Source organism: Papilio machaon, chromosome 16 (genome assembly GCF_912999745.1).
Source record: "Papilio machaon chromosome 16, ilPapMach1.1, whole genome shotgun sequence".
NCBI lineage: Eukaryota > Metazoa > Arthropoda > Insecta > Lepidoptera > Papilionidae > Papilio > Papilio machaon.
The window spans coordinates 1,796,770-1,810,275 of NC_060001.1; the positions used below are offsets into that span (position 1 = coordinate 1,796,770).

At 36.6% G+C, this 13,506-nt stretch overlaps 2 protein-coding genes across 2 annotated transcripts; one reads left to right on the forward strand and one right to left on the reverse strand.

Annotated features, from left to right (window-relative positions):
- Positions 1-487: 487 nt before the first annotated feature.
- LOC106715737 (dystrotelin) lies at positions 488-5,823 on the reverse strand. Its single transcript, XM_045681555.1, has 11 exons — positions 5,645-5,823; positions 5,430-5,566; positions 5,035-5,236; positions 4,192-4,423; positions 3,610-3,771; positions 2,925-3,056; positions 2,086-2,351; positions 1,898-2,012; positions 1,488-1,788; positions 1,061-1,267; positions 488-740 (listed from the first exon to the last, which is right to left on the reverse strand). Exons 1-11 carry the CDS (start codon positions 5,701-5,703, stop codon positions 619-621), a joined length of 1,935 nt encoding a protein of 644 aa, XP_045537511.1. The 5' UTR covers positions 5,704-5,823; the 3' UTR covers positions 488-618.
- A 5,421-nt stretch (positions 5,824-11,244) lies between these two features.
- On the forward strand, positions 11,245-12,670 carry LOC106715770 (inactive selenide, water dikinase-like protein). The gene has a single exon (XM_014509120.2). The coding sequence runs from the start codon at positions 11,364-11,366 to the stop codon at positions 12,570-12,572; it is 1,209 nt and encodes a 402-aa protein (XP_014364606.1). The 5' UTR covers positions 11,245-11,363; the 3' UTR covers positions 12,573-12,670.
- Positions 12,671-13,506: the final 836 nt, after the last annotated feature.

Consider the following 13,506-nt stretch of genomic DNA (forward strand, 5'->3'; position numbering starts at 1 on the left):
ACGTTTATTTTTTTAATATGGATAAATTTTATTTTCGTCCTAAACTAAACTATATAAGTAAAAAAAATATGATATCTTAATACACTGTTCAAAATGAATACCAAAACTTTGTAAATAAATGTCACTATAGAAGTCTTAAGTGTAGGTTTCTAAGACCAAAATCCCCATTTTAAACATATTATCTCTGTTTTGTCAAAGACAATGACATGGATGTTTTATACAGAGATTTTAGTCTCAAAAACCCACCTTACATAAATATATGAGATAATTTACTTTCTAAAGGTTACAGAGAAAAAATCGGTGTCCACAAATATTTTAAATTTTTCAAATTTTCCTTAAAAGAAATCAACTGTATTCATTATTTAAAAAGTTAGATTTTTAATTTGAACGGCAAAAGAAAGTATTGTATAGTTGAAATCAATGGAAATGTGAAATTATATTTAAACATATCACTGGCTGACAATGATTTGTTTATGGTTTAATTTTTTAAAGATCCAGTGTTTAAATCAAAACATGTCTGTTTTAGTAAGGACTGTGACATAGACTTATAAATGAAAAATGGTTTAGAAAGGTTTGTTATAATTTCTCATTTCTATTGAATTCTGACTATATGAATGTCTATAACAGTCCTTTAGTTGCGTTGAGGGTTGCCCTCTGTTCGACGCCACGTATAAGAGTGCCGAGCAAACCCTCCATTTCATTGGCAGTCTCACGCAACTGAGTGTTATCGAAACACGAGTCTGGAATTTTTTTACGTATTATTAATGGCCACTTATAATTTTATCTGATTTGAACATTGTCTTTAGCTTATAAAAAAAATTAAGGACAGTTTTCTTAAATGGACAGGCTATAAGCCGTGGTATTTTGTGCCTACTTGATTTACGCCATTTTGGCGCTGATTGTTGCGGTCGGTAGCGGTGGTGAGGATTAGAACTAATAATAGAGATAGAATTAACTGCCAGGCCTTTCAACAGGTAATAGGATCAAAGAAAAAACTGTCATTTCCAAGCAATGACGTATCCATCTAAAAAATTACTGGACAAAACTCAAAATCACTTACCATCCATAGCAAAGTTATTGGTCAATATCTGCTGCAGTCTATCCAAGACTGTGTCCAGATCAGCATTGAGCTCCCGCATCTTATCATTGCTGGTCTCCACACTGCGGATGTCGTCTGCGAAGCGGCGCTCCGTCACCGCCAGGCTGTACTCCGGAGCCTTCGCCCCATGGACTGACTGCTCGAACTCCTTCGTCACTGCAGCTGTAGCTAAATAATCGATTTACAGATGGCGTTAGTTTCGTTTTACATACTTAGTAACGCCATCTAGCGTACAATTTTGTAACTATCTCCTCTATTTTGTAGGAAATCTATATTCAACGTGGTTCAGATAATATTCAAACGAGTATAATAAAGTTTAGCGTTAGTTTCACTTCATATCATAACACTCAAAAGACCAAAATGTATAAAAAAAAACTCGAATACTTACCATTATACCAATTACTGACATCACCAATGGAGACGGCAGAAATACTGTCAGACGTAGCATGCACAACTACAGGTTTCAGCTCATCTCCTGACATGGTCATCCTCGGTACCTCAGTCTGCTTTGACACAACTGAGAAGTTACCAGAATCCATACTCAACACTCTAGGTTGAGTGTTCATGTCAGGTATCCTGGATTGCTTCTCTTCTACTACTGGTATTGGACTGAAGAGGTCGAACGCTTGAGGTCGACAGACTTTATCAGTCTTCCCTCCTTCTTGTATATCAGCTTGGGTAAGGTTTTCCTGTAATATTTTCAGCTATATTACACATAATGTAACATAGATCACAAAAATCTTTCAATTTGCCTTAATTTCTGATATTTATTTCTATGTCTCCAAATGTTTTACTTACCTTTAAGGCTTTTAGTCTATCAATCTGTGCTGATAACAAGGAATAGTGGGCGTCTACTTTCACTTTTAAATCATCCTCAGGATTGACAGTATTTTGCAACAATTCTTTCAAAGCTCTGCAATAATAAGCACTACATGATGGATACTGGACTCAATTTTATCTTAACACATTTTTTTAATGTAACTTACATATTCCTTGCTTCCAATTGGTTGATGATGTCTTCCAAAATCGTAGTTGGATCGCTGTTATTATTGCCCGAAGCTTTGCCAACTGTGGACGTGAAGATAGCCGGCTTTCCCTTCCTACGAACTGATCCCGTCTTATCATTTTGTTTCTGTTTATCAGAACTTTGCTTCTTAGCTTCTTTTTTTGTCGTCTTTTTCTTTCTTGTCGAAGTGCAAAAGAAGAATCGCCTCATTCCACTCACAAAGCCAAGACATTCGGGTGGATTCATCTAGAAATTAAAAAAGCTGAAGTGAAATCAACCCTTAAATTCATCATAATCATTAAGGAGGCACTCCATATCAAGTAACTTTGGTATCGGAAGCCTAATTTAAGTCGTCTTTTCCTTCCCACCCTTTTCCTAATAGGAAAGGATGAGAAGGGGAAGTGGATTTGGCGGGAGGGGGAACGCATAGGAACGGCAAATATCCTCTTTCTGTGCGTCCCTTTCTCTGTTTATTAAAGGTAGGCAACACATCTGCATTTGCGGATATATATAGACAACGTTCGCCTCGCTATTTCGGCGATATTAGGTGGCCGTATGCCACCTTTTAATATAAAAAAAGTAAGTGTCCAATAGTATATTTCAAACAGATCATAAACAATACAATTATATTCTTCTTTATAATGTGATGAGAAAGCTTTGAGAATATACTAGGTACAGCAAATTTACTTATTACTGAGTATTTCTGAAATGAGCTCACATTGTTATCCCTTTCTATTCCTATTGGAAAAACAAAGATGAGAATATGTTTTTACACAGTTTTCAGCACTAGAAACAAAACATCATACAGTTGTCTCTTACCTCATCGTCAATAATTTCATGAACCAAATGTGTCTTCTTATGTCCGGACACTAATGTTACATTTTTGTCGTACAAGTAACAATTCTCACAAAAATATACACTACGGCACTTTGAGCACTTGAAGTGTAATACCTGAAACATGTAAGTATTAGAAAGTGTAATTCTTATGAAATGCTAGAACATTTGCTAAAAATGCTAGAAACTTAACATTGGCTCTTTTTTAGCCGACTTCAAAAAGAAGGAGGTTACAATTGTGTATGTTTTACCGCGAAACTCCGCCCCTGGTGGTCCGATTTTGATAAAAAATATTGGAAAGGAAGTGCTTGCAGATGGGTCCCATTTTATTGATTATTTTTTACAATAGCTAGTTATAGAAAATGATCAAAATATTTTTTTTAGGTATTTCCAAAAAACAAAAAAGTTATTTTGATGGAATGGACAAGACCCTGACTTTACAATCGTTTTTGAAGATATGGAGTTCCAAAAGTCTACCCTAACCGTTTCCACTACTCATTACATATATCATTTTATTAAAAAGTGAAGCATAAAATTTACACCCCTTTTAAAAAAAAATGCGCGAACGAAATGAAATATGGCACAGATGAAGATAATTTTGAAAAGAACATAAAGCAATGCAACATTTTATAACCATAATCAATGGATGACCACTTGCTAATATAAATACCTGTGCAAGTAGCTGATTGCAAGCTGAGCAAGACCCTGCAGAGGGTGATGCTGCTCTCCTTATGAGGATCCTCTGCAGCACCGGCAGCCATCTGGCACTTGCACTATTCTGTACCCCCCACTCGGCCACAGCTCGAGAACTAACTCCCAGCATACCAGCACTCTAACAATACAATGATTCATACATAGATGTCACTGACTGTTAAACTTTGCCATATTATAATCTAACTAGGTAAATCATACTTTTTGAGCATAATCGCTGAAATTTTTACTTGTTTGGTTGACAATTTGTTTAGATCGTTTCAAATATCTAGGCGGACCAAGGACATACATATGTTGCACAATGCCCTCCTCCACATACCACTATATCTAATATTGTGTGTGCAACAACTCATGCAAAGTTAAGAGCCACCAAGATATCTAAGACCTAGTATAGTCAATTTATAATAATATGCTTGTGAGTTTAAATATGTTCAGAATAATTCAGCAAGTGCATTTAATTGTTAAAGTTCATGTTATTACAGTAACATATGCACTATGAAAATTTATTTCAAAATAAAATATATTTACTTAAATGCCTTACCTTATCAAAGCAAGCATCAACATCAGTCTGTATTTGTTCGCAGTTTATGCCTAGATACTTAGGCAGGGCAGTTATGTAAGTCAATAAAGCGGCCAGTCTCCGTGGAGACACACAACCATTGTGGTCCGCACAGCAGTTGGCTAACGCTTGCCATTTATCTAACACTGTCTCTTCACTTAGTAGTATTAGTAAGCTTTTAACAGCCAACACCCTTATTGGTGTTGTTCTGTTTCTATAAAAAAATAAGACATATAAAAAAGTTTGATAATAACAATATAGCAACATGAAAATTTAAATACAAAACAACATGAGTATAAAAAAAACTAACATGCACAAAACAAATCTCTTAACCTTCAGGTAAAAATGGTATGGTATTTTTTATTTATTTACTGTAATAAATTACTATTAGCTGCTTGCAGAAGATTTGTCGATGATTCCATATCTCACTAACACCATACTTGTCTATTCAGTGTTGTCATTTAACATGTGACATTGCTCATGAAAATAACAAACAGAATAGCATTTGTAGTGTGAGAATACAAAACTTGTTTAACTGTCTATTACTATCTATACAGTTTATTCTTATTGTAATATAAATTTTAATAAATTTTCTAGATAATTAAACATCTTTATCTAATATATAAAACTCTTGTGTCACAGTTTTCGTTCCCGTACTCCTCCGAAAATGCTTGACCGATTCTCATGAAATTTTGTGAGCATAGTCAGTAGGTCTGAGAATCGGCCAACATCTATTTTTTATAACCCCCCCCCCATTTTTTAACTGCGCGCGGGCGGAGTCGCGGGCGACAGCTAATAAGATATAAAAAAACAATAAATACTTACTCGTCATATACATTTAGTAACAAATTGATCATCAAATCTACAGTCAGGTCAACATCACCGGAAAAAGCACCTTCCTTTTCGGCCGCAAAATATATGTCCGCAAGAACTGACTCCAATTCCGTTGGGTCTAGTGACAGACTACTCTCTGATAGACTTAACTGGTGTCTAGCAAATACTCCTGAAGTAATTCGAAGTGGTGGCACTGAAAATTGAAATCGACATTCCAGTGGCCTTATTTACGTCAAATATTAGGTAGAAAACGAGAGATAGAAGGTAAAAGAGAGTAATATAGTATTTCATTCTAAACCACATAATATGTTAAGCGATTTTGTAACATACATAACACCATTTTCTACTAATAAACATTAAACAATAGATACAAAAAGTTATTTTACCTTGGAGAAGTTTCTGTAACTCGAAAACTTTAAACGCTATGCGATAAGCGCTGTATTTTATCTCGTTATATTTCTCCAAAGATTTCAAAATAACACGGAAGTGAGGATGGTCATAATATTGTTGGTTGTTTGTATTACTGAAAAAGAAATGATTAAAATATACGATACAATGAATTAGTCCGAAGCTAAGTGAAAGTTGTTTATTTATTACTAACTCTATATAACACGGATATCCCGCTTCTGTCTCAATTTTATTACATTTATTCATTTTCATTGAAATAATTAAGCACCATCTAACTTAAATATTAAAAAAGCATGTTGAAATTTTATGACCAACTGCCAGAAACTTAAAATTTTATATTTGAATTGAAATTACTGTCGCACGCACAGCACAGTGACACCACGATAGGAAATTTTTAGTCATCTTCATTATTAATTTGACGAATCGTTTTATTGAATCGGGTGTTTTAAAAATCAAAGAACCAATATTTAAGCCGTCAGGAAACAAGCCAGCCAATGGCAAAAGTTTTAAAATTTTCTTGATTGGTCAATACAAGCATCTCAAAAAATCCGTTTAATATTTTTAAATTAAAATTTTCATTTGAATTGAATTTATTATATATTAGATATAGGCTACCTCTTAGTTTAGTTAACAACATGCACTATACAAAAAACACAGTTACAGGTGTAAATGTTATTTTTTGTTGAAGTAACCCTATGCGGCCTATTTTCCTGTATGGTTCTGTTAAAGAGATGGAATCTCTTGAGTGCTAACCTTTTTTTATGGTATGACATAAGGTTGAATACCTATTAGAGAAATAATATTTAGACAGAGAATGTCACTTATCTTTAAAAAAAATAATGTTCGTGTCATGTGTGTAACTAATTTATGTTATTTTAATATTATGTTTGTTCCTATTATATATACAATTCCTTAACTTCCACTGTGTATTTTTATCTTTGCTTAGTGTGCCACTAACTGACACACCATTAGGTTATAGACCAGCATCGAAGGAATTTGTTGAATAATGGACAACAATGGGAGTGCTGTCAGCACAGCACAAATCGACAGTAGGTCGCATAGTTCCCAAGGAAATAATATAAATTCGAGTCTGCCCGCCATGGAGAAACTTGACGGCAGTATAGATTACAGCACATGGAAGTTCATGATGGAACTATATCTCATCCATGATGACCTGTGGCAATACACAATGACGACACCAGATGCAGGTGACATCGCTGACGTCAGGAGAGATCAACGGGCAAGAGCAAAAATTTGCTTAATGATTAAACCACACTGCCTTGTTCATGTACGTCACGCAAAGTCTGCAAAAGAAGCATGGGATGCTCTCAAGGCCGCTTTTGAAGATAAGGGTCTAAATAACCGGTGCAGACTATTGTCTAAACTAGTCAGTCTGAAGCTAGAGCAATTTAATACAGTCAGAGACTACATCACAAGCATGATGACCTTATCGCAACAACTTAGCGATCTTGGTAAGGAGATTGACGATGAATTGTTAGCAGCATTGATGCTTCAAGGCCTGACTGATACCTTTCAACCTGTGAGATTAGCGTTGGAGAATTCAAACACAGAATTGACAACCGACTATGTCAAAACAAAACTTTTTCAAATGGAAGACACATATCAAGCAACTTCAAGTAATGTGTCAAATGCACTACAAGCTAAAGGCAAATGTCAGAGAGACAAGAAGCCACAGAAGTCTTCGAGTAGACCGCGCATTATCAAATGCTTTATATGTGATGGCCCGCATAAAGCGAAAGATTGTCCAAAGAACCCCAAAGCGAATAAAGAAGCACTGACATCATTTGCGATGGCGACAGCCGGCAGAGGAGGAACCGGAGAGTGGATCCTGGACTCTGGCGCGTCAAACCATATGACAAATAGAAGAGAGTGGTTAAGAGACATTAAGAAATTAGATAAGCGTGTAAAAATAGCTTGTGCAAATGGTGAAACTGTTTATGCTGAAGAAGTTGGTAATGTGGTCAATGAGGAAAGGGATGTATCGATTAGAGAAGTATTATATGTTCCTAAATTAGCAACTAATTTATTAAGTGTGAGCACAATCGCAAGTAGAAATTTAGTTGTTGTGTTTGATAAAGCTGGTTTTAAAATTATGAAAGCAGATGGATGTAAGGTGACTGGTGAAGTTTCGCATGCAGGCACTGTAGAGAACGGTGTATATAAAGTGCAGTATTGTTCGCAGGAAGTAGCATTAACCATTACAGCTACAGACCAGATGATATTGTGGCATAGGCGATTAGGACACCTCGGGGTACGCAACCTTACATTGCTTAAAAATCGAATGGCGCAAGGGGTAAGTTTTTCTGACACTTCTGCTAAACTAGAGTGCAAAGCGTGTGTTATGAGAAAACAGACGAGGCAGCCATTTAAGAAAACTGGTGCAAGTAGAGCTAAAGAGATTTTAGGTTTAGTCCATAGTGACGTCTGTGGACCTATGAAGGAAAAATCGTACGGAGGTTATCGATATTTCCTCACATTTATTGACGATTTCACTAGGAAGACGTTTGGTTATTTCTTAAAAGAAAAATCAGAGGTTTTCGAAAAATTTGTTGAATTCGTTAAACTGACAGAGCGTCAAACAGGGAAGAAACTAAAAGTGATACGATCCGATAATGGTAAAGAGTTTGTCAACAGGCGGATGGAACAGTTCTGCAAAGCAAGAGGAATTTGTCACCAACTTACGGTGGCATACACACCGGAGCAAAATGGAGTTGCAGAGCGTGCTAACAGAACTATCACTGAAAAAGCAAGAACTATGCTAGAAGAAGCTGGTTTGAGTCGACGGCTGTGGGCTGAAGCAGTAAACACTGCTATATATCTGAAAAATAGATCACCTACAGTAGCTGTACGAAATAAAACGCCAGAAGAGGCGTGGACTGGGAAGAAAGTTGATCTTAGCTTCCTAAAGGTGTTCGGTTGCAAGGCTTATCTACATGTTCCTGATCAGAAAAGGAAGAAGTGGGACCCTAAGAGCAAAGAGTTAGTGTTAGTCGGATATTGTGAACAAACAAAGGGCTACCGGTTGGTTGATCCCACAACATTCGAGCTTCATAAGGGTAGAGACGTCATCTTCTTCGAGAACCAAACATGTGGAAGCAAAAGAGAAGAACCGGAAAAGGAAACTGTACCGCCGACAGATACGGTCATTGAACTGGAAGGAGTTCCAGAAACAACCAACGCTGAAGCAATCCCAAGCGAAAGTGGACTGCAGGAGTCAATACACGATGAGAACGGAGATGTGACTCCCCAGAACGAAACAGCTGAAGTGGATGATGACGTATGGGCGACATCTGATGAGAGAGAAGACTCAGATGCTGAGGATAACTTACCTGTTAATGAACCTGAGGAGTCTAACAGAAGATATCCGCTAAGAGAAAGGAAAGCAAAGCAGTTTCCAGATTATATAACTTACCAAGCTACTGCAGCTTCGCAGGACCCACAAACTGTTCAAGATGCGTTGTCAAGGCATGACAGAGATAAGTGGAAAGCTGCAATTGAGGAGGAGCTAGAGGCCCTCAGGAAAAATAATACATGGACGCTTGTAAAGCCACCAAGCTCGTGTAACTTAGTTGATTCTAAATGGTTATTTAAAATCAAAGAAGAGGCGGGGGAGAAGACTCGTTATAAAGCACGACTTGTTGCGAGAGGCTTTAGCCAGCGTAGAGGTGTTGATTTCTTTGACACGTTTTCACCTGTTGTCAGACATAGCTCCTTAAGAGTTCTGATAGCTTTAGCAGCTAAGCTAAAACTAAACATTGACCAGATGGATGTGAAGACGGCCTTCTTAAATGGAGATTTAAGCGAAGTCGTCTATATGAAGCAACCCGAAGGATTTGAGGCTAAGGGCAAGAAGGATTATGTTTGTCGCTTACAAAAATCCCTGTACGGGTTGAAGCAAGCCCCAAGAGCTTGGAATACCAAACTACACAAGGAGTTGATAAAATTGGGTTTCAAGAGATCCGAAAATGAGCCGTGTGTCTATACGAGGTCACAAGATGGAAAAATTATCATTTTAGCTGTGTACGTCGATGACATACTCATTTTTTGGAATGATAAGCAAGAGATGCTTAAAGTGAAAAAAGACTTAACTTCTAGATTTGAGATGAAAGATCTAGGGAAAGCAGAGTTAATGTTAGGAATTCACATCGAACAAAGTTCAAATGGTATCAAATTGCACCAAGAGAGGTATGTGCAAAAGCTTTTAAAGATGTACAACATGGAGGACTGTAAACCGGTTGACACTCCAAGTGTTGTAGGTCAGAAGTTAGAGAAGCCCACACATGGTAGAAAACCAGATAAGAAACTACCTTATCGGGCACTTATTGGGTCACTCCTATATCTGGCGGTGTGCACTAGACCAGACATTGCACATGCAGTCAATTACTTGAGCCAATTCAATGAGTGCTACGAGGAGCAACATTGGATAGCAGCCAAAAGAGTACTTCGTTACTTAAAAGGAACGAAGAAACATGGAGTGATGTATAAAAAGGAAAAACATCACAAGATCCTTGAGGGATACGCAGACGCTGACTTTGCTGGTGACAGCGATCGACGTTCATACTCGGGCTGGATATTCCTTATTCAAGGAGGAGCAGTGTCATGGCAGAGCACCAAACAACGTACAGTAGCACTTAGTACTGCAGAGGCAGAATATGTTTCTTTATCAGAAGCAACTAAGGAGGCTGTATTTTTGAGAAGATTTATAACTGAGATGACTAATGGACAGGAAACTGTATCCACTACAGTTTATTCAGATAGTCAGTCAGCTATAGCAATAGCTAACAATCCGGTTCATCACCAGAGGACAAAGCATGTGGACATACGCTATCATTTTGTTCGGAATGCTATAGAAGATGGTGTAGTTAGGTTGGAGTACAAGCAGACAGAGAGAATGGTTGCTGATGCTCTAACAAAGCCTTTGTCGAAAGGAAAATTTGGGTGGTGTGTGATTGGAATGGGATTGTGCGAATGAGGGTGCATGAGTTATTATTAGTTCTGTTCTTATAGAGTGTTAAGATACAAGCACGCACGAGATTCAGGAGGAGTGTTAAAGAGATGGAATCTCTTGAGTGCTAACCTTTTTTTATGGTATGACATAAGGTTGAATACCTATTAGAGAAATAATATTTAGACAGAGAATGTCACTTATCTTTAAAAAAAATAATGTTCGTGTCATGTGTGTAACTAATTTATGTTATTTTAATATTATGTTTGTTCCTATTATATATACAATTCCTTAACTTCCACTGTGTATTTTTATCTTTGCTTAGTGTGCCACTAACTGACACACCATTATGTAACTGCGAAACTGTGAAAGCCTCTCCTGAAAAGTTGTCAATATTAGATATGTTATTAGATATTAGGTATATCTATGATCATTTTTAAAAAAAGTTTGTTAAAAAACCTGAGCGCATAAAATTATCCGTAAAAGTATAAAATAGTTTTTAACAATCCATTTCTCTTTCAACAATTTTTATTAAACCAATCTTTCTATAACTTTCAAACATTTATATACTAAACTTTTTATTCGTAAAATACGTAAAAACAAAATAACTAAATCCTTGCAAGCAACCTTATCATTTAGGAAATTCTTACCTCTTTTAATTTATTTAATTTCTTCAAAAAGTGAAATGGAACGGATAATGATTGAATGCGTTTTCTACGGCGATTTTAAAATTAATTTTGCTAACAACCAATCGTAAGACTGACCGTATTGTTTACAACTTATTTTGTCCAATGATAGATAAGTATTCACGGTGAATTTTGGCCAGAGCGTACTCTATGTAAAAGAGACGCCATTTTGCAAGCGTCACTTGGCGGCGTGTCGGGTTTCGGCATTGTATTGAATTTACTCTCTTAGTAAGCTTATTATTGTTTTGGTTTCGTGTAATATGTCGTATTCGTCTAGTGTAGCTCAAGATACATTAGCTGCAGCTCAATTAGAAATGGCGGGTAACCCCAACGCTTTGGCTCTTAGACGGCCATTCGATCCGGTAGCTCATGATTTAGAAGCCAGTTTTCGTCTGACAAGATTCGCTGATCTAAAAGGCAGAAGCTGTAAGGTACCACAAGATGTGCTCGGTAAACTAGTGGAATCGTTGCAACAAGATTATTCCCAACAGGAACAAGATCAGTTTATGCATGTGGCGATCCCGCGCATTGGCATCGGCTTGGATTGTTCGGTCACGCCTTTAAGACACGGTGGGTTATGCTTGGTACAAACGACGGACTTTTTCTACCCCCTAGTAGACGACCCATACATGATGGGAAAAATTGCCTGTGCGAATGTTCTGAGTGACTTATACGCTATGGGTGTTACGGAGTGTGATAATATGCTTATGCTTCTCGGTGTATCGACAAAAATGACCGAGAAAGAACGTGATGTCGTGATACCTCTTATAATGCGCGGTTTTAAAGACTCCGCTTTGGAAGCTGGGACCTCTGTTACGGGGGGACAAACTGTGATAAACCCTTGGTGCACTATTGGAGGGGCCGCCACGACTATCTGCCAACCAAACGAATACATTGTACCGGATAATGCTGTAATGGGCGACGTTCTGGTTTTAACAAAGCCTCTTGGTACACAAGTGGCTGTCAATGCTCACCAGTGGCTCGATCAACCAGAGCGTTGGAATAGAATCAAACTTGTTGTATCTGAAGAAGATGTAAGAAAAGCATATCACCGTGCTATGGACTCTATGAGTAGACTCAACCGTATTGCTGCTAGACTTATGCACAAGTACAATGCTCATGGGTCTACTGATGTCACCGGTTTTGGTCTGTTAGGACATGCTCAAAATCTAGCTTCTCATCAAAAGAATGAAGTATCTTTTGTGATTCACAATTTGCCAGTGATTGCTAAGATGGCAGCAGTTGCAAAGGCTTGTGGCAACATGTTCCAGTTGCTCCAGGGCCATGCGCCTGAGACTTCCGGTGGACTGCTGATCTGCCTCCCTCGTGAGCAAGCTGCTGCTTATTGCAAGGACATTGAGAAGCAGGAGGGCTACCAGGCTTGGATCATAGGAATTGTTGAGAAGGGCAACCGTACCGCTCGTATCATTGACAAACCACGAGTGATTGAAGTGCCCGCTAAGGATTAAAATATTAGATTTTTGACAATTAATAGCTTCTTATAAAAGTTATAAGAACTAGAAAAACACTACAACTTCGTATATAAGGAAATTTATTATTAAGTAATGTTGTCTGATTTAGACTTTAATTTTTCATTTATGTTTTTCTCTGATTTTATTTAAAAGTTTAGTGGAATTCAAATGGACTTCTGTAAAGCTTACTCAATTCTAATCTAGTGATTAAATGTTTGACACATAATATAGTCACTTATTAAAAAAAAACTTATTCCATTAGATATCCATTTTAAATGCAAATTGTTCAAGTTGCTAGTATTATAGCAAATTGTGAAATAAGTTTAATTTGAATAAAGTTATTTTTCAATCATAGCAATGCAGTTTTATTAAAAAAAATGGATTAAAAATTATATACCATCTCATTTCTAAACAAATGTATTTTAAGAAATTAAATGTTACAAAATAATATTACACTACTGTAATATGAATGGATAGCACATCTTATGTAAATATAATAATAGCCACATGCAAGTGTTCACAAGCAATAGACCGATACATTTAAATATCCCTGAGAGAAGTAAAATAAAAAGAGATGTCACAATTTTATCTAAAAATAGTCTACATGTGGTTCAAATTGATTATTACAGACATTAAAAATTAACTTGTGTTTTATTTTTTATTTATTGAATTTATGAACAAACTAATAAAGACCTATAAGATCATTTAACTTGTAAATTGCAAATTAATTTTGGTGCACATCAGCTACTTCAAAAAAATACAGCGACAACTAGGCATTGACTGACACATGGGCATTAAAACTGTTTATCTTATAATATAGAAACTATAACTACATTACATCAAAGCATTGTGGGAGTTCACAATTATGAAATTATTTACATAATGGATAAAATGTTGGGACTTGTTTTATTTTTAATCTATGTAGTAAAAG

Coding starts and splice junctions, on each gene's coding strand:
- LOC106715737 (XM_045681555.1), bottom strand. CDS start 5,703: ATGAAAATGAATAAATGTAATAAAATTGAGACAGAAGCGGGATATCCG. Junction 1,789..1,897: donor ATAGACTAAAAGCCTTAAAG/GTAAGTAAAACA, acceptor AAAATATTACAG/GAAAACCTTACCCAAGCTGA. Junction 1,268..1,487: donor TGTCAGTAATTGGTATAATG/GTAAGTATTCGA, acceptor TCGATTATTTAG/CTACAGCTGCAGTGACGAAG.
- LOC106715770 (XM_014509120.2), top strand. CDS start 11,364: ATGTCGTATTCGTCTAGTGTAGCTCAAGATACATTAGCTGCAGCTCAA.